General features: G+C 41.2%; 1 protein-coding gene across 3 annotated transcripts in view; it reads left to right on the top strand.

The window, feature by feature from the left end:
- whrna (whirlin a) overlaps positions 1-14,799 on the top strand; it is a 153,319-nt gene extending 138,520 nt beyond the window's left edge. For all 3 annotated transcript variants that reach the window (XM_086053739.1, XM_086053738.1, XM_086053740.1), the window contains one exon: positions 14,328-14,799. In XM_086053739.1, coding sequence (XP_085909865.1) covers positions 14,328-14,510 — 183 coding nt within the window. In that variant the 3' untranslated portion in view covers positions 14,511-14,799. The remainder of the gene's footprint in view (positions 1-14,327) is intronic.
- The last annotated feature ends 2,625 nt before the right edge of the window (positions 14,800-17,424 follow it).

Genomic DNA, 17,424 nt, shown 5'->3' with positions numbered 1-17,424 from the left:
CTGATGATGAACCACAACCAAATGTGAGTTCAAGAGAGCAAAATAAAAATATATCCATCCAAGGAAAAAAAACAAGAATATGTCCATGGTCACAAAAAAGGAACAGAAGAAGGAACTATCCAAGGGAAAAAAACATTTTCTTGGAGGAAGAAACCTTTTGAAATCCCTGAGTGCACATTCAAAGGACCACACGTCACACCTCCAGACAATCTTCTTAGTCCTCTGGAGTACTTCAGAAAGTTCATAACGGCAGAGATGCTTGAGTTGCTCAAAGACCAAACAAATTTGTACAGTGTACAAAAATCGGAAAACCACAACAATGTAATCACCACTGTAAAAGAGCCGGAAATAATGATTGGTCTTTACCTGAGAATGGGACTTTGCCAACTGACAGGAAATCGTACATACTGGGAAAATGACACAAGGTGCCCCATGGTGGCTGACATCATGTCACGTAATCGTTTTCTAAACCTGCTGATATCTACATTTCACTGACAACACCAACGTATCAAACAGGAAAGCAGAAGATAAGTGTTGGAAGATGGTTGGATATGTTTCGCAAACAATGTCTGGATATCACCCCTGAAGAGCGCAACTCTATTGATGAGCAAATGGTGTCCTTCAGAGGGACACACAGTCCAACAAGACAGTATGTGAAGGGCAAGCCCGACCCTTGGGGACTGAGGATTTTGAGTCGCTGTTGTTCTTCGGGAATCCTCTGTGATTTTGTAGTGTATGAAGGTGGCACTGGGAAAAAGGTTTTACTGGGCATGGGAGGTGATGTTGTCGTCAAGCTTTGTGAAACTCTCCCATCAGACCACAACTACAAAGTCTTTGCCGACAATCTTTTTTCTTCAGTACCACCGGTACTCAACCTTATTCAACGAAAGATCTACTTTGTGGGAACTCTGCGTGGCAATCACTTAGCTGGGTGTCAGCTTGAAGATGATCAAATTCTTGCCAAGAGAGGCAGAGGATCTGTTGACGCCAGGGTGGAAAAAAATAAAGGCTGGCCATTGTCTGGTCAAGTGGTATGACAACAAATCGGTTACCCCGATCTCATCCTATTGTGCAGTTGAGCCTCAAGATAATGCTCGACGCTGGAGCAAAGCAGACAAGACATTTTCGGAGGTCAGGAGGCCACACATTGTGAAGTAATATAACACATTCATGGGAGGAGTGGATCTCCTTGATGTATGCATTGCAAGGTGCAAGTATCACGTGAGGTCACGGAGGTGGTACCTCTACTTGTTCTGGCACACCATCATGTTAGGTCTGGTTAATGCATGGTTGATCTACCGCCGTGACTGTAAACTACTTGGTGTCAAAAATGGACTGCGACAAAAGAGCTTCCAGGCAGAGGTTGCCATTAGCCTCATTCTTTTGCAGGCACGAAGAGGCCGACCATCACTCAATCCCACATCTTCACCACCACCACCACCGACCAAAGGGGTTCGTCTTGGAGTTCCAGATGATGTTCGCTCCGACCAAGTTGCACATTGGCCTGTGAAATGTGACAAACGCGGCCGCTGCAAACACTTCAAAGTCAACGCAACTACCACTCTCTGTGAGAAATGTGATGTGCATCTTTGCTTCACTGAGGAACGAAACTGTTTCAAGTCTTACCATCTAGTGTAGGCTAAAAAAAATGGTTTTGTTTTTTTTGCACAACTTTTGTTTTTGGGTCTGTTGTTCAGTTCTCTGTACCCATGGTAGCTTGTTACAAATGCAACCAAATATGCAGCATTATTTATTTTTGATACAGTTGGCAATTTTGTGACACAAAACTAAACTGAAGAATTCTATTTTAAACCTTGTCATTAAAGTCACAGCTACAATATATGTTGTTGAAATGCAAATAATAGGCACTTTTCATGTTACTAAGCACTAAAAACTGTCATGTTTACTTATTGCCGAATAAAGAACATTTTTTTACCACTAACGTCCAATGTGGAATATATGTAACAACACAGATCTTTTGTATGAAAAAGTGTTATTCTGAAAAAAACATCAGAAATGTGTTTTATGTGATCCACTTGGCCTGTAGTATATTCCACATAATTTTCCTTTATGGAAAAATGGGTCTGGGTTCTTATGGGATAATATAATAATATGAAGGAAACTCATTTTAGACTTTTGTTGTACTGGTGTGTGCTTAGCCACTTCCTGTATAAGAAGACCTCAGAGTTTAATTATTGTGCTACATGTTTATGATGATTGAGTGATTCTGATAAGGACGCCAGAGGCACCTTATAGCGCCATTGACCCAAGTGCTCTAACCAGCCATGACAATAATTAAAACGTGTGATGTCCTATTAAATTATTTCCGCATAGATGTGACGTGTGTTACATTTACAGCCCGAGAAAATGGTTGCTTGTACTTGCAATCCAAACCTGGAGAGAGGAACGTAACTGTCATGGCAGCTGTCAGTAGGGAAACTGTGAAAACTGTGGTGAACAAATATAACATTTAAATTGGTTTGTCTTAAAAGAGCAGCACTTGAGCAATTTGTGCCATTTCTCTCGTAATTGACTTAATTACGTAATTAATTACGTAATCGTAATTGCAATAGAGAAATGCCGTGTTCAACTTGACAACCAATCAGCAGCAGTTCAGACAATGGCTCAGACAATGGAGCGGCTGGTTATTTCTCTGTTCATACATTTCAATGCCAAGCATTTTAGGAAAACTTCATAAATACGTATTTAGTCTTTGTTTTAGTTTTGTTTAAAAAAAAATAAGGAAAGAAAGAAAAGAAAAGAAAAATTGCTATCTTGTGTCATCAAGCTTTTGCTGTGATGTGTTGCGTTTTAGATTTGTAAACCAAAACGGATTTATAATAGTCATATGCGCAAATGATTCCACTCTTAAAAAATAATGTCAGCCCTAAAAAAAAATCATGAACGCTTGGTGAATAGCTCATTGGGTTAAATAGCCTGTAGAAGGGTACAAAACACAGTACTAAATCATCTGATAACATAATGTGTGGTCACCTTGGTAATAGAAGCATGATTGTGAAATTGCAAGTTTGAGATTATCCATTATCAGTCTCATACCTGCAGGGCAGTAGTTGACAGGTGTGGGGTGCAAGCACATTTTAGCCATTAAAAAAATCCAATCCATTCTGAACATTGTAACATGAAAGCCCTTGAAAGCATCATGAACAGTCATGTTATGAAACAGACAGACAGACAGACATACAGTATGCTGAAAATGTGTAGAGCAAACCAGCCTGCAAGTGGAAAAAAAAAGGTTGGATAAAAACTGTTACACGTTGATAATTAAGCAAATCCATGACGAATAAGAGCTAACCTGACGCAACGACTAATACAGTATTGTTACTTCCAGTATGTTAGCCTGCTTGCTAGCTATAATATGTTAACGCAAGACAAAAAAAAAAAATCCTTGGTTTTTGTTTGCAATTTGTACTTACTGCTTTGCACAATCTTTTTTTAGGTGAGCTGGAGACTATAAAAATCTAAATCAGCTCAGCAAATTCTTGAACTCAAATACTTTTTGATCAATTTCATTCAGTTTTCCAACCTCATCACAGCACAGAAACAGCTATTAAAGTACTGTACTAAATTGTATAAGTTTGAACACTGACACAGGGAAGGTGTTATGCTAGTTTTACTGTCTTCGGGCACACGGAGCTGGGCATTTTACAAAAAATCGAGCATCCGTTATTCGCCTTTTTTTCCGGGGGGGAAAAATAATACCAGTCTATCGGCCGATCCGCCTCTAATTTTAAACGACCAACTAATCTTTCACTCACCCCCTCCAAAAAAAAAAAAAAAATCTGAGGTAATTGTTTTTGCAAATGAAGAAAAGATGATTGCTGTCAGAGAACTCCTGGAGTCACTGGCTATAGAAACCAGAGATCAAGTTTCAAATCGTAGAGTGCCGAGAGGTGCTGACCTTACGTTCAGCAATCTTATAAAATCAATCACTAATACAGCCTTTTATCAACAGACCAGGAGATTGATTATTGTCATGGTCTTCTGACTTGACTCCCTTAAAAGAGCATCAAACAGCTCACTCAGAACGCTGCAGCTCAGGTTTTGACCAGAACAAAGAGATCAGAACATATTACTCTAGTCCTAAAGGCTTTGCACTGGCTCCCACTCAACTATGGAATTGATTTTAAAATTATAAACCCAGTAGGGCTCTGAGATCTTGGCTCAGTTAGTATAACCTAAACTTCAAAGTAAACATGGTGAATCTGTATTTAACTCTTACACTGCACGCAAATGGAATACGCTGCAAAAAGAAGTCAAACCTGAGTGTAAATGCTTTTAAATCAAGGTTAAAAAACTTTACTTTTCATTAAGGTCTTTTAAAAAATGTTAATCATTTTTTTTCTTTTAGTAATTTTAGAAACCTACCTTTATTTCTTTACTTTTCGATATTTTTAAAATATTTTAATGTATTTTTTTTGTGTAATTGTGGTAAGATAATTTTATTTTCTCTGCTTAGCGTCTGAATTCTATTGCTAAATCATTGTTTAGTTAATCACTAAAAAAATACCAAGCAATATTAATTGGGTAAACAAACAGTAATCAGGAAAAAATGCTTTTGGAATACACTTTAATGCAAAATAAAATGTTATCATATTAGTTGATTCATCGATGGAATAAGACGTAGAATAATCGATTCTACAAATATTCCATAATGGCAGACCTATAAAACAACACTGAGAAGCCAGAACTTTCAAAATGTCTGTCATATTTCTTTTCCCACAAATATGAGTCTGACACTTATGTATTCAAGGGAATGTGATGTGTCAAGCGTTCAAAGGTTGCTGCCACTTGAAGTTGGCTTTAGTCTGCTTTTGCCCTACTTTAGAGTTGGTCTATCCACAGTTTGGCACAGCATGCTTTAACGTATAATCAAAATGCAAATTTGTGTGACTTGGCCGTGCCAAACCTGACAGTAATAAATCCCAGTGACACTGCCTTCACGCTCTCAACTGAGAAAAGATGGACAAATATATGCTGCATTCAAGCCCTCGGGGCAAACTGGGACATTGGGCCTGCAGTGACTTCATGAATCGTTTAGATCAGTGGTTCTAAAACTGGGGTCGAGTGACACCCAGGGTTCTGTGAGCTGTATCTTGGAACTACAAATGAATTTGTGATAAATTATTATGTTGTATTATTTAGAGAGAAAAAAAATGCACCAGAACAACATAAGGTGACCAATGTGCAAATAAATCAAACATACAAAACTAATTACTCCTCCCTGCCTTAGTCAAGATGTATTATTACAGGAATAAAGTGCTATTTTGTTTTTCTAACAATTTTTTTTAGAGGATAAAGGTGTCTTTTCCGCAATAAAAGCCATAGTATTACTAGAATAAATTTGTACTTCTTACGTTAACTTGTTAAAATACGACTTTGTTCCCTTGTTAAACTTTGACTTTAAAGTGATATTGTGAATTTATTGTGGGAAAAAAAATACAACTGTATTCACATAAGACTGGCTTTTTGTCACCCCCAAAAAATATGTCTTTATTCTTGAGATTACAACTTTTTTTCATGCAGAAGCAGTACAATGTATGACCAATGCGCAGAGGTGTGTATTTTACTACAGTTTGCTGGTCCGTGTTTCGTCATCCGTCAGCGGCTATCAACATCCATCAAGTGACTTTGTGAAGATGACATTTGAGTGGCAGGTCCGTGTGTGTGTGTGTTTGCGCGAGTGTGTGTGCGTGTTTTTTTCTAAGAATAACATCACACTTTTGTTAATTGACTTCATCGTTTTAGTTCACTTTTGTCAGCCTGAAATTTTTCATGACAAACTGAATTATAATCGTCGGTGCGTCATTTTTTGTGACGAACTGAATCATAATTGTCAGTCCGTCAGTTAAGTCTGTCAGTTAGTCCGTCAGAAATCTGTTGCCCCGTCAGTCGGTCCCCAAAAAACGTCAGAAAAACGGACATCCGCCAGTGACGGACTAACAGTCTGACGGAATGCCGACCTCTGCCAATGCGTATACAATAATGTATAAAACATACAAAGTGTGCTTTGCCTAAATATTTCAGTTTAATGTTGTGTATTTATCTTAAAGAAATACGACGTAGACATTTGACTGATTATCTACTGCAAATTCAATTCAGTCTACCAACAGAAGTAAATTAGGTCAGCAGAGAAACTGTTCTGGATACATGCCCAGAGGTGCATAAGGAGATTGACATTTGAAATCTATTATTTCCCTCGTTTCAAAAATGTGGACGTATTAACAGTTGGAGCAATAAGTGCATGCACTGTGTTTTTGTGTATGGATGGTTCTCAGAAAGTATGGTCCAACCGGATGTTGAAACGCTGACCCACTTCAAGAGTCAATATTTCCTTCCCTTTACAATTAATCACCAGATTTCACTACTTACAATATTCCGGACATACTGCAAAGATGTAAAATAAACAACTTGACGGAGATTTGTGCTGTTGTTTGTGTGTTAATGCATTTTGAATGGTGAAATATAGCGATGGAGACCAACACACCCATGTAATTAAGAGCCTTTTATACCCTTGAAATCCATCATCTTCAAAAACAGTTGGTACCAATAAATTGTCAGAATGTCAATGCGACACAATACAATTTAATCGAGTCCCATGCTGTCCATAATGTGATAATACGTCACCAGAAAAAAAAAAAAATGGTGCGCTTCCTTCTCTGTTCACAAGGTGCCACCGATGATCTGCTACTGTAATGTACTATATACTTCCACTGGAATGACTTAAAGTGGAAGTCAACCCAAGCATATATTTTTCTATGTTCTATGCAAGCCCACTAGTTGAAACACAGCATTCTGATAAATGTTCGTTTGTGGAATAAGTGTTAATCCACTCGTTTTTAGCCATCTCTGGGGCGGCCATTTTGTCTTCTGTCGACTGAAAATGACATCACAACTGCAATCACGGCTCAGATTCAGAAAACAGGTCAGCCGTGATTGGTCGTTGTGAGCAGTTGTGATGTCACTTTCATTCAACAGAAGACAAAATGGCCGCCCCCAGAGATGGCTAAAAACGCGTGAATTTTGCTGCTTAATTTATATTCCACAAACGCAAAATTAATCAGAATGCCGTGTTTCAAGTAGTGGGCCTGCATAGAACATATTCTTGAAAAAAATATGTTTGGGTTGACTTCCGCTTTAAGTAAGTTGAATCGGAACTTCAATGGCTTCGCTGCAAAATATGCTGTTAACATTAAACATTTTTTTTATTTATTTTTTTTTATTCTGCGACGACCGAGTAAGCTATATGTGTCAAGCAGGGGATCCAGTTTTATTGCTAACGCACGTTCAATACAATAGTTCAATAAATTATTTCACGCTAGTTGCATGCACTATTTCTTTAGTGTACTCTTGGGTGTGAGTCAGCAGGATATGAAAGGCGCACATTTCAGCTGCAGTCATTACATATTTTGCGAAGAGAACGCTGATCATTTGTTGGTGTTTCCCTTGCCTCCAATGTAACACTCTGTAACATGATGGCTATTGTTGAATTAATTTTCTGCTTACAATTGGTCATTTGTTCCAGTTTTTCTTTGTATGAAGGTAGTGAAGCTGTTCAAGTTTAAAAATAGTCAATTTAAACTTTTTTTTGTTCCTTTTTTTTTACTTGAGTGCACATTGCTTGGTGTTTTATGTGCTTTTGTGTGCTTTTATGACACAACGGCATTGACCACAACATTCAACAATCTCTCTCAAGCAAAGGGCTGTGTGAACTAGTTTTATTTATTCAGAGCACGCTGCAGGAAGGATTGATTTAAAGCAAGTTTATTTTGGAGCTCTCGTCACACTCCTGGATTTTACACATACTTTCTGAGAACCATCCATATGTGCTTCCATGTCGGTGTGTGCGTGCATGCGTGTGGATGTGTGTATCAAATTGAAACGTCATTCACTCCATTGAGTTACCGTACGACACGTAAGAATGATAGGACATGTCTGCGGACTGGCACTGAGGCCTCAGTGATGCCAAAAGTACTTTTTCACCAGTACCCTTTTGTGAATCAACCCACCCACTGTGGGGTAATCTGTGATCAATGCAGGAGAAAACATCAGCTTCTGCAGATGACTTTGCTTTCATGATGTAAAAATCACCGTCCCGGTGTCAATGCACATTGCACAAGGTATAAAGCTGTATACAGTATCCTATCGTAAACCATCTGCCCATTCAGCTTCTATTTACCTGGATACGATCCATCTTTCCATTTTCTATACTGCTCTTGAGGATTGCAGAAACTGGAGCCTTTCTCAGCTTACTTCGGGCAAAAGGCAGACTATACACCCTCAACTGGTCACTTGTTAGTAACATGGCATAGCTGGATAATGATGTTAGATAATATCAAGGAAATTCAATCTAAAAGATAAAAGCTCAAACAAATAGAGTCACATACTGATTCAGTGTAAACCTTCATTTAACCTTGCCATTTAAATTGGATTACAGTACGTGTTCCATCACCGTTTGCAGTTGGAAGTCCCCAAATGGGCTGTTCGTCACCATAGGAAAAGAACTCAACAAAAACTTCTGACGTATCCATTTGAACGTTAATAAGGTGTGCATCTCGGGAAATGCACCAAGTTGGATGACAGCGCTTTAGTTCAAGTTGTGCTGGCTCATAAATCCCGACTTTCTCGGCAACTTTACTTCAACTCACTACTAAATATGTGCAAGCAGAATTTTGAGGGACAACACGTCCTTGATGTTGCACACGCTTTGAATGTTATATTTTATTTTGTGTCCTTTCTTCGACCAGTATTCACTATAAAGTTTGTGTTACAAAAGACTTTTACTCGCCTTTTTGAATAGAAACTGTTTATTTAGCAAGTACACTGAATGAACGTTCCTTTTGTCACATTATGCTGCAGAGCAGAGTCAATATGATGATCAAGTTTGGGGTGCATTGCACTAGTTTGTTAAGCAGTCAGTGTTTCTTCTCTTTTATATTGTGACTGTGGATATTTCTAATATTAAAAGTCCCACAAGTTATTTTGTAAGATGTTGCTTTTCATATACAGTGTTTAATAAAATGGGACCACATACTCTATAGCCTTATATTAACTATTTCCTTTTGTTTATTTCAGGAGAAAGTGTAGGATTAAATACTTTTTGAGACTTTAGTTAAAGTGAAAGTCACTCAAAAAAATTATTTCCAGTAATATGTTCTATGTGACTCCAATAGTCTAAACATGGCATTCTGATGAATGTTGCATTTGTGGAATATGAGTTAAGCAGCAAAATCTACTCGTTTTTAGCCATCTCAGGGAGCAGCCGTTTTGCTACTTTCTGTCGACTGAAATAGCATCACAAATGCTCAGGGCTCCAGGTAACGACCAATCACGGCTCAGCTTCAGAAAACAGGTCAGTCGTTATTGGTCGTTACCTGACCCCTTAGCAACTGTGATGTCGTTTTCAGTCGACAGAAGTGACAAAATGCCCTCCCACAGAGATGGCTAAAAACTGGTGGATTAACTCTTATTCCACAAATGCAATATTTATCAGAATGCCTTGTGTCATGGTCTGTTCTGTGTTGTTGTCATAATCTGCTCTGTGTTTTAGCTGATTAGCTGTGGGGGCGTGTCCTTCGGCGCCGCACTTATGCAGCATTTGCAATCAGGGGCTTTAAAAGGACTGCGGTGTCGAGGGCTAGGTGTGAGAGTATTACTTTGCTTGCCTCCATCGAACCTCGTGTCTGTTTTTCCAATCTGCCTGGTTTATCTTGTAGTTTTGATCGCATGTTTTTTCCCCGAGTATTTTGGTATTTGTGTTTTGTTATCTGGTTCGGAGTTTGGATGAATTTGGATTTTCCCTGATCCCTCTGTGGCAGGTGATTTTGCGTTTGTTGTTTCTCCTTGACTTTTGCAAGCGTTTTTGTTTTTTCCCGTGTTCTTTCCAGGCAATCCGCCTGCGCTTTATTTTGTACTTTTGACGGTAGTAAATTGTTTTTGTATTGTATGGTAAATAAATCTTGTTCAAATCTTCTCGCTGGTCTGTGTTTGTGGGATCCACTCCTTTTCCGGGTTCTATGCAACCCGACAGAATACTCTCACCATGGATCCCGCAGACGGCGAGAAAATTATGAAAGCTCTGGCCAGCCAAGGGAGACTAGTGGGCCAACAGCATTCTTCTCTTATGGAACTCCGTGGCGCATTATCCATGTTGATGCAATAATTGGCGGACATGGGTTCGCGGATGGAGCAGCTAGCCTCTCGTGGAGCACAGCCAGGGCCACCGCGGACCACAGTGGAAAGCGGGCACCCGGCTCCAACCGCAACCCGTGAACCTAATCCGTCACGCTACGGGCGTGAACCAGGTAGTTGAGGTCAATTTATTCATCAATGTTCCTTAATTTTCTACCAGCAACCCACCGTCTATGGGCATGACAGTTCCAAAGGAGCATTTGTTATGAGTCTCTTGACTGGCCGAGCTGCCGCCTGAGCGATGGCAGTAAGCAATGCAAGACCGGAGCTTCGGTCATCGTATGTTCAATTCATTGCGGAATTTCGCCAGGTTTTCCACCATCCGGTTTGTGGTAAGGAAGCAGGGGGACAATTATTGGACTTTTCACAAGGAGGCCAGTCAGTGGCCGATTATTCAATAACTTTTCGTATTTTGGCAGCCGAAAGCTGCTATGATGACTGTGCGTTACGCGGTATATTCCGTCGTGGACTGAACTCTTCCATAAAGACTGAACTAGCAGTCCACGATGAGACCACTAGCCTGGAGGACCTCATCGCTTTGACTATCCGGCTGGATAATCGCACGAGGGAATGTCGACGAGAACGCCATATGGTGCACTACCGGTTGACGGCGTTCACCGGCCGAACCAGCTAGGGGCAGTCGACCCATCCTGCTCCAGTGCCAACCAGACCAGACCACCAGCCACCCCTGGGTTTAGCGACCTGGACTGAGGAGCCAATGCAGCTTGGTGGAGGACGGCTACACCCCGAGGAGAGGCGCCGGCGATTCCAGTCGGGGGCATGTCTCTACTGTGATCTTCAAGGACATAGAGTTGCAGCCTGCCCATCTAGACCCAACCGCCCGGGACGAGCTGCGACCCTGCTGGGGAGTCGTAAATCGGACACCACCACCGTGGGTGGTGACCACATCGGACCATGTGAGTACAAGTCAACACAAATGGACTCCACAGTAGACTCCTCCCTGTGGAATTTGAACAGACACGAGGTGGCAGGGGAGGTGTCGGGCTATGGGAAGGAACTGAGAATCACCACGCTTATTGACTCTGGTGCAGACGATTGTTTTGTGGACCCGTGCATGGTGGGCACTTTAGGAGTTAACAGACCTGAACAAGTTACGGGTCCGTTAACGTTGAGATGGTCCGGTAACCATGTGGAACATCAACGTTTCCTTATCATGCCGTCCAAGGCGGCCCCGGTAGTGTTCGGATTGCCCTTGCTTAAAACGCGTAACCCTGATATTGCCTGGGACAAGCCCGCCGTTGATAATTGAAGCAGATTTTGCAGAGCTGGTCGGATCCTCCGGCCCGACTGGATGCCCATTTTTAGGGCGGAGGGGTGGGGGGTGACAAATTTAAAACAATGGCTGGACTAAGCATGGCCGGAAGTGGTTTTAGTCCGGCCCACTAATCGGCCCTCCTGCGTGTGACGTGCTCGCGAGGCGGGCAAATTAAATCTCAGCCTACTCAGTGAAAGGCTTCTTTTTAGGTTTCTTTCAAAACAACTTGTGTCCGGGAGTATATTCAAGCTGCGTGCAGCACTCAAGTATGGCACATCATGCACTTTCCTATCTTCCGGAAATATGCCGTAGCAAAACTGCTGTGTAGTGGTTTGCTGGCATGCTTTTATTTTGGAGGCCGGGAAGTGTGGAAAATAAGTAACTTGTTGAATGCTTGCAGACTTGTTGTCTGTTGGACCCAAATAATTATACAATACGACAAAACCAACTCCAGGGCTCGCAATGGAAGTAAGTACACGCAGCTGGGTAAGTACGTGGGTAAGTGGCGCATTTAAAGCGTGTCCACAGCGGGTTTGAATAGTAAGTTAGCCAGCTAATTGTCTTTAAATCAACCTCTTCCGTTAGCATCTCTCCCGTGGGGATTCATGCCCTTTTTTGTTGTTGTTTTTTTAGGGGGCGGGGGCCGACAATGTTTATGAATATGGCCGGGAGATTACCCAGGTCAAGGGTGGAGGGTCGCGGCCGGACGGGCAAAAAAGGGTCAAGTGCCCAGCTCTGATATTTTGTCATGCCCACTATTTGCAGTCTGCGACACGGGGGCGAGTTCAGTCGGAACCGCGTCCGACTGAAGTCATTAATCTAGACCAAGTTCCTGAGGAATATCGAGATTTAAGTAAAATTTTTAGTAAGGATCGTGCTCAATCCTTGCCTCCGCACCGACCATATGATTGTGCTATTGACCTGATCCCTAATGCTCCTCTTCCCAGCTCTCGGCTGTACCAAGTATCACAACCGGAACAAGAAGCATTACGTGAATACATTTCGAATTCCTTAGGGGCCGGGTTGATTCATCCATCAACTTCCCCGGCAGGGGAGGGTTTTTTCTTTATTGATAAGAAAGACAAGGCCTTACGACCTTGTATCGATCATTGAGGATTAAATGAGATCACAGTAAAGAACAAATACCCACTTCCTCTTTTGGACTCTGCATTTGCTCCACTACAATCGGCTACTGTTTTCACAAAACTCGACTTGCGAAACGCGTATCACTTAGTGAGAATACGCGAGGGGGCGAATGGAAAACTGCCTTCAAAACACTGTTCTTTTCCAGAAGATTAAACTCTGCTGAATCCAACTAGGACGTGGGAAACCGCGAATTATCAGCCATAGTGCTCGCCCTCCAAGAGTGGAGACATTGGTTGGAAGGTGCAAAAGTACAATTCATTGTATACACAGACCATAAGAACTTGTCATACATTTGTTCAGCCAAACGATTCAATTCACGCCAAGCACGATGGGCTCTGATGTTTACCCGGTACAACTTCGTCCTGATTTACCGGCCAGGATCCAAGAATCAGAAGCCTGACGCCCTGTCCAGAATCCTTGATTCCACCGAGGACCCGAACCTCCCTGAGCCAATTTTTACCTGACCGTTGCATAGTGGGGGGCCTACGGTGGGACGTCGAGAAGGTACTCGAGGCGCAGAGAGACACTCACATTCCGACGGGCTGCCCCGTGGGGAGATTATTTGTGCCTTCTTCCCTTCTATCTGAAGTTCTGCATTGGGGACATGCGTCGAGGCTTGCCTTCCAGCCCGGCATCAACAAGGACCCACTCGTTGATTGGTCAACGTTTATGGTGGTCGGAAATCAGGAACAATGTCACAGAGTTTGTGGGGGCCTGTTCGGCTTGCGCCTGTGGCAAGTCTTCCCACCAACCTCCAGCGGGCCTGCTGCAGCCATTGCCGATCCCAGCCCGTCCTTAGTCGCACGTGGCTTTGGACTTTGTCACTGGTCTACCACCATAGAGAGGGAAGACGATCATACTTATCGTGGTCGACAGGTTCTCCAAGATGGCGGTCTTCGTGGCTTTAACTAAGCATCCTTCTGCTTTGGAAACAGCCCAGCTGATGGTCAAACATGTTTTTCGACTCCACGGAATCCCCAAGGATTTGGTCTCCGACAGGGGCCCCCAGTTCGTGTCTCAAGTTTGGAAAAGGTTTTGCCGGGAGTTGGGGACCAGTGCGAGCCTGTCATCGGGTTCTACGCAACCCGACACCTTGTTTCAACTTGTGGGCCAGCATAGAACATGTTCTTGAAAAGAAAATATTTGGGATAACTTCCTCGTTCATTTTTTTTTTTCCTTTAGTTTTTACTTCACATTCAATTTTGGAAATATGAATCCAATTTTTGTATAACTGTAGTTTTCATTTATCTGTTCAATAATGCATTTTTTTTTGCTTTAAAAATAAACTGACAAGATGCACTAAAACACACACAGCCTTGACATAAATGTACTGTTCTGGGAAAATATGCACCATGGCAGGCATACGTGTTGTTATTATTCGTGTTTACAAGCTTGTAGTTGAGCTTTACAAATATCCAATACCACTATTCCTTCAAAGTAGGCTGTCATTTGCAAATGGATGGCAAGCCTTTACCTCCCGCCCATATTGTGTAACATGAGATGCAATTCTTGTAATCTTTATTTGTTTGTATCACCTTTCTTTTGACAGCCTTGATTTCCTGATTGCGCCACTCGCTCAAAATTCAGTAATTACCAGTGAGAAATTGTCAAGTGTGTAAATGCTCTAAAGTGATCATTTTTCAATTTTTTTTTTTTTTAATTAATAACCTTGTGTTTGTCTGTCTCTTTCTCCAAGCGGGGCGGTTCAGCTCACAACTGTGGTCAGCTGAAGGTGGGTCAGGTGATCCTGGAGGTCAATGGGGTTTCCCTGAGGGGGCGTGAGCACAAGGACGCCGCGCGCCTCATCGCCGAGGCCTTCAAGACCAAAGAGAGGGACTATGTGGACTTTCTGGTGACTGAGTTCAATGTAGCACTATAGCTGAGTGGGAGAGGAGAGAGACGAGCGGGGATTCAAGGACAAAAGGGGCGGAGGACATTTTCATTTTTAAATGGCACAACTCTTTAGCGGTGGACTAAGAGGAAAGTCCACCTCATTCGTTACACAACCTAATTTCTACCATGGACTCCTTCTCGATTCTTTTCAACATGTTACCTCTCCGCAGTGACACCCTATGCACTACAGTAGATAATTAATAGCAGAGCCTACATAGCCTAGATTTTGCTCTCTTGATATTGAAATAAATGGATTGGCCTCCGTTTGAAATCTACTGGAACGCCTTGCAGTCATCCAAGTTAGCGCAGTCACTCTATTTCATTACTTTTTGGCTACTGCACCTGAAAAGAATGGTCCCACTCTGCTTTCCTAGTTTGAATTTATATATGTACAGATGAATAAATATAGATGTATATATTCTATAGTGTACAAACTATAAAATCTCTATATGAAATATAAACCCATGGAGAGTTACATCAACATATACACATATATTTAAAAAATATAAATATATATGAATCGGAGCAGCTCACATCTGTCAGATAAATGTTGTCCATTTTCTTAATTTATGTATCAAATGAATGATCATTGTGGAAGGGGGCTGAAAAGCACCCCCACAAGCACAGGGAGAATATGCAAACTCCACAAAGGCAGCCAGCAGGTTTGAAACCAGAACCCCCTTGTTGGAGGCGAAAGTGCTAACCACTTTGTCGTGGTTCCATATTAATAACATATTGTCTGTTTCAGCGCAGTTCAAAGGTTGCACGGCATTGATCCTGATCACGCCTGACAGCATAAACACATAACAAGACAGCGTATAATGAACATACATAAGAACACCTGAATGTGGACATGCACTCAGTGGGGGATAACATTTCAAAGTGTTTCACTTAGACCACTCAGTGTTCTTTCCGATGCTCCTTAGACCATTTTAGTTGGTAATTTCCCAGCCTAATTAAACTCCCCAGGGAACATGATGAAGCCAAGCCCAGCGCATCAACTCGGGAGGTGTTGTCAGAAGAGGACAACACTGCCAAAGAGCTAAGCTATACTTCTCACTGTTGGACACCGTTCGTTTATTAGGAAAAGCAATTAGGATATAGGAGATCAGATAGCCTTAAGAGAGATTGCGTGAAAATAGGAGAATTGGAACAAAAAGAGTACATCATCTGTAAAGAGTAAACAAGATGTAACTGCTATTCTTGTAGAAGTACATTTGGTGAAACCACATCTGTACTTATGTCATGCGACAATGGAACCTTTGAAGTCCAACACGATTAGTTTGGATTTGGTTAATACAATTGTGGAAAAAGAACTAATTTTTTGAACTATTGTCATCATAAAACCTTAATTTAAGCAGGCTATATAATGTTCCACCAACAGAATTTGAGGTTGCACTGTTCACACCTAACGCAAACAATAGAATAAATAATGTAATGGAAAACAATCAAGCAGACAAAGTGGAAGTACGGTGGTAACAGAGCGTGCATTTTCGTGCTATGTGACGACGTATTCTAAAAATGCTGCAGACTAGTTAGTTGCACTCCGTTCGTAACATCAAAGACGTCATCATTTAAAAGCCAATCTGTAAAAGTGGAGAAGACGACCAATCACGGCGCAGTTAGTGAACTTCGCACGAACCGCGATTGGTTGTTACCTGAGCACGTTACGTCATTCTCAGTCGACAGCAAGTGGACATTTTTTTTTTTATATATTAATTGTACATGAAATATGATAAAGTTATCACATTCATTATAGATGAAATTAACTTTTTACTGCTGAAAATGACAAAATTAGTAAAATATCCCTTAGGTTTCTGGCTGTGTAAGTGAACTTATTAGTGAAACAACCAAGGCTACATTTAATATTTTTAACAACACTTTGTGACAAAATAAGATGACTATTTCTAATAGCAAAATGTAAAAACAATGAAATGCTCAGTCTTAATGATGAATAGCAAAAGTGTAAGGTGAAGGTGCAGTCACATTGATGAGCTGCATGGGTCTCTCTATTCTACAAAAGAAGGTAAACACTGTCAAGAGTCAAAATGACTGAATGAAATGAACTTATTTACTTAGTTTGCAAAGTAGTCTGCTCCTACACTTAAAGGCTAGTCAACCCAAACATATTTTTTTCAAGAATATGTTCTATGCAGACCCACTAGCTGAATCACAGCATTCTGATTAATATTGAGTTTGTGGAATATGAATTAAGCAGCAAAATCCAACCCGTTTTAGCTATCTCTGGGGGCGGCCATTTTGTCACTTCTGTCGACTGAAAATGACATCACAACTGCTCAGGGCTCAGGTAACGACCAAGCACGGCTGACCTGTTTTCTGAAGCTGAGCCATTAATGCCAAAATGGGTTTGGGTTATTTTCCCCCTTTAATCAAAAAACTGAATTGAAGCTCTGTTAACAATATAAACAACAAAAACGCAACATGTAGCAACATGTATGGTGTTCTGCTTTGAATTTGAGTGTGTTTACATCATCTACGGCAACTTGTATATTTTGTTCTTTCACACTTCTGACTTGCTCATTGTTAATGCTGGTCCTTCTTTTGGGTGTGTGCGGTGTCCATGTGTGTGTTGAAAAGCTGAAGATAAAAAGAAAACAGTTGGCACAGTTGCTCCTTTGACGCTGAGGTCCACTGAGGTACTGATGCCTGTCAGAATGCACAACAGTGGATCAACCTCCAACGCTTTATGCAGAATTAATTTTTACACCAAACTTTGGTAAAATTCGGAACTTTACCAACTGAGTGTTCACTTTTAAAGGTTCCACTGTACATTCAATTAAATAGCAATAATATATTTGCCCAAAATGTATATTTCGTATTTTAACAGCCAAAAATCACATTTGAGATGAGAACATATTGTCTTCCTCATAAATTAATCA

Source organism: Filicampus tigris, chromosome 15 (genome assembly GCF_054856515.1).
Source record: "Filicampus tigris isolate MCC_2025a chromosome 15, RoL_Ftig_1.0, whole genome shotgun sequence".
NCBI classification, from domain to species: domain Eukaryota; kingdom Metazoa; phylum Chordata; class Actinopteri; order Syngnathiformes; family Syngnathidae; genus Filicampus; species Filicampus tigris.
Note: the sequence above shows the minus strand (reverse complement) of the source record. Positions and strands in the feature narration are given on the sequence as shown.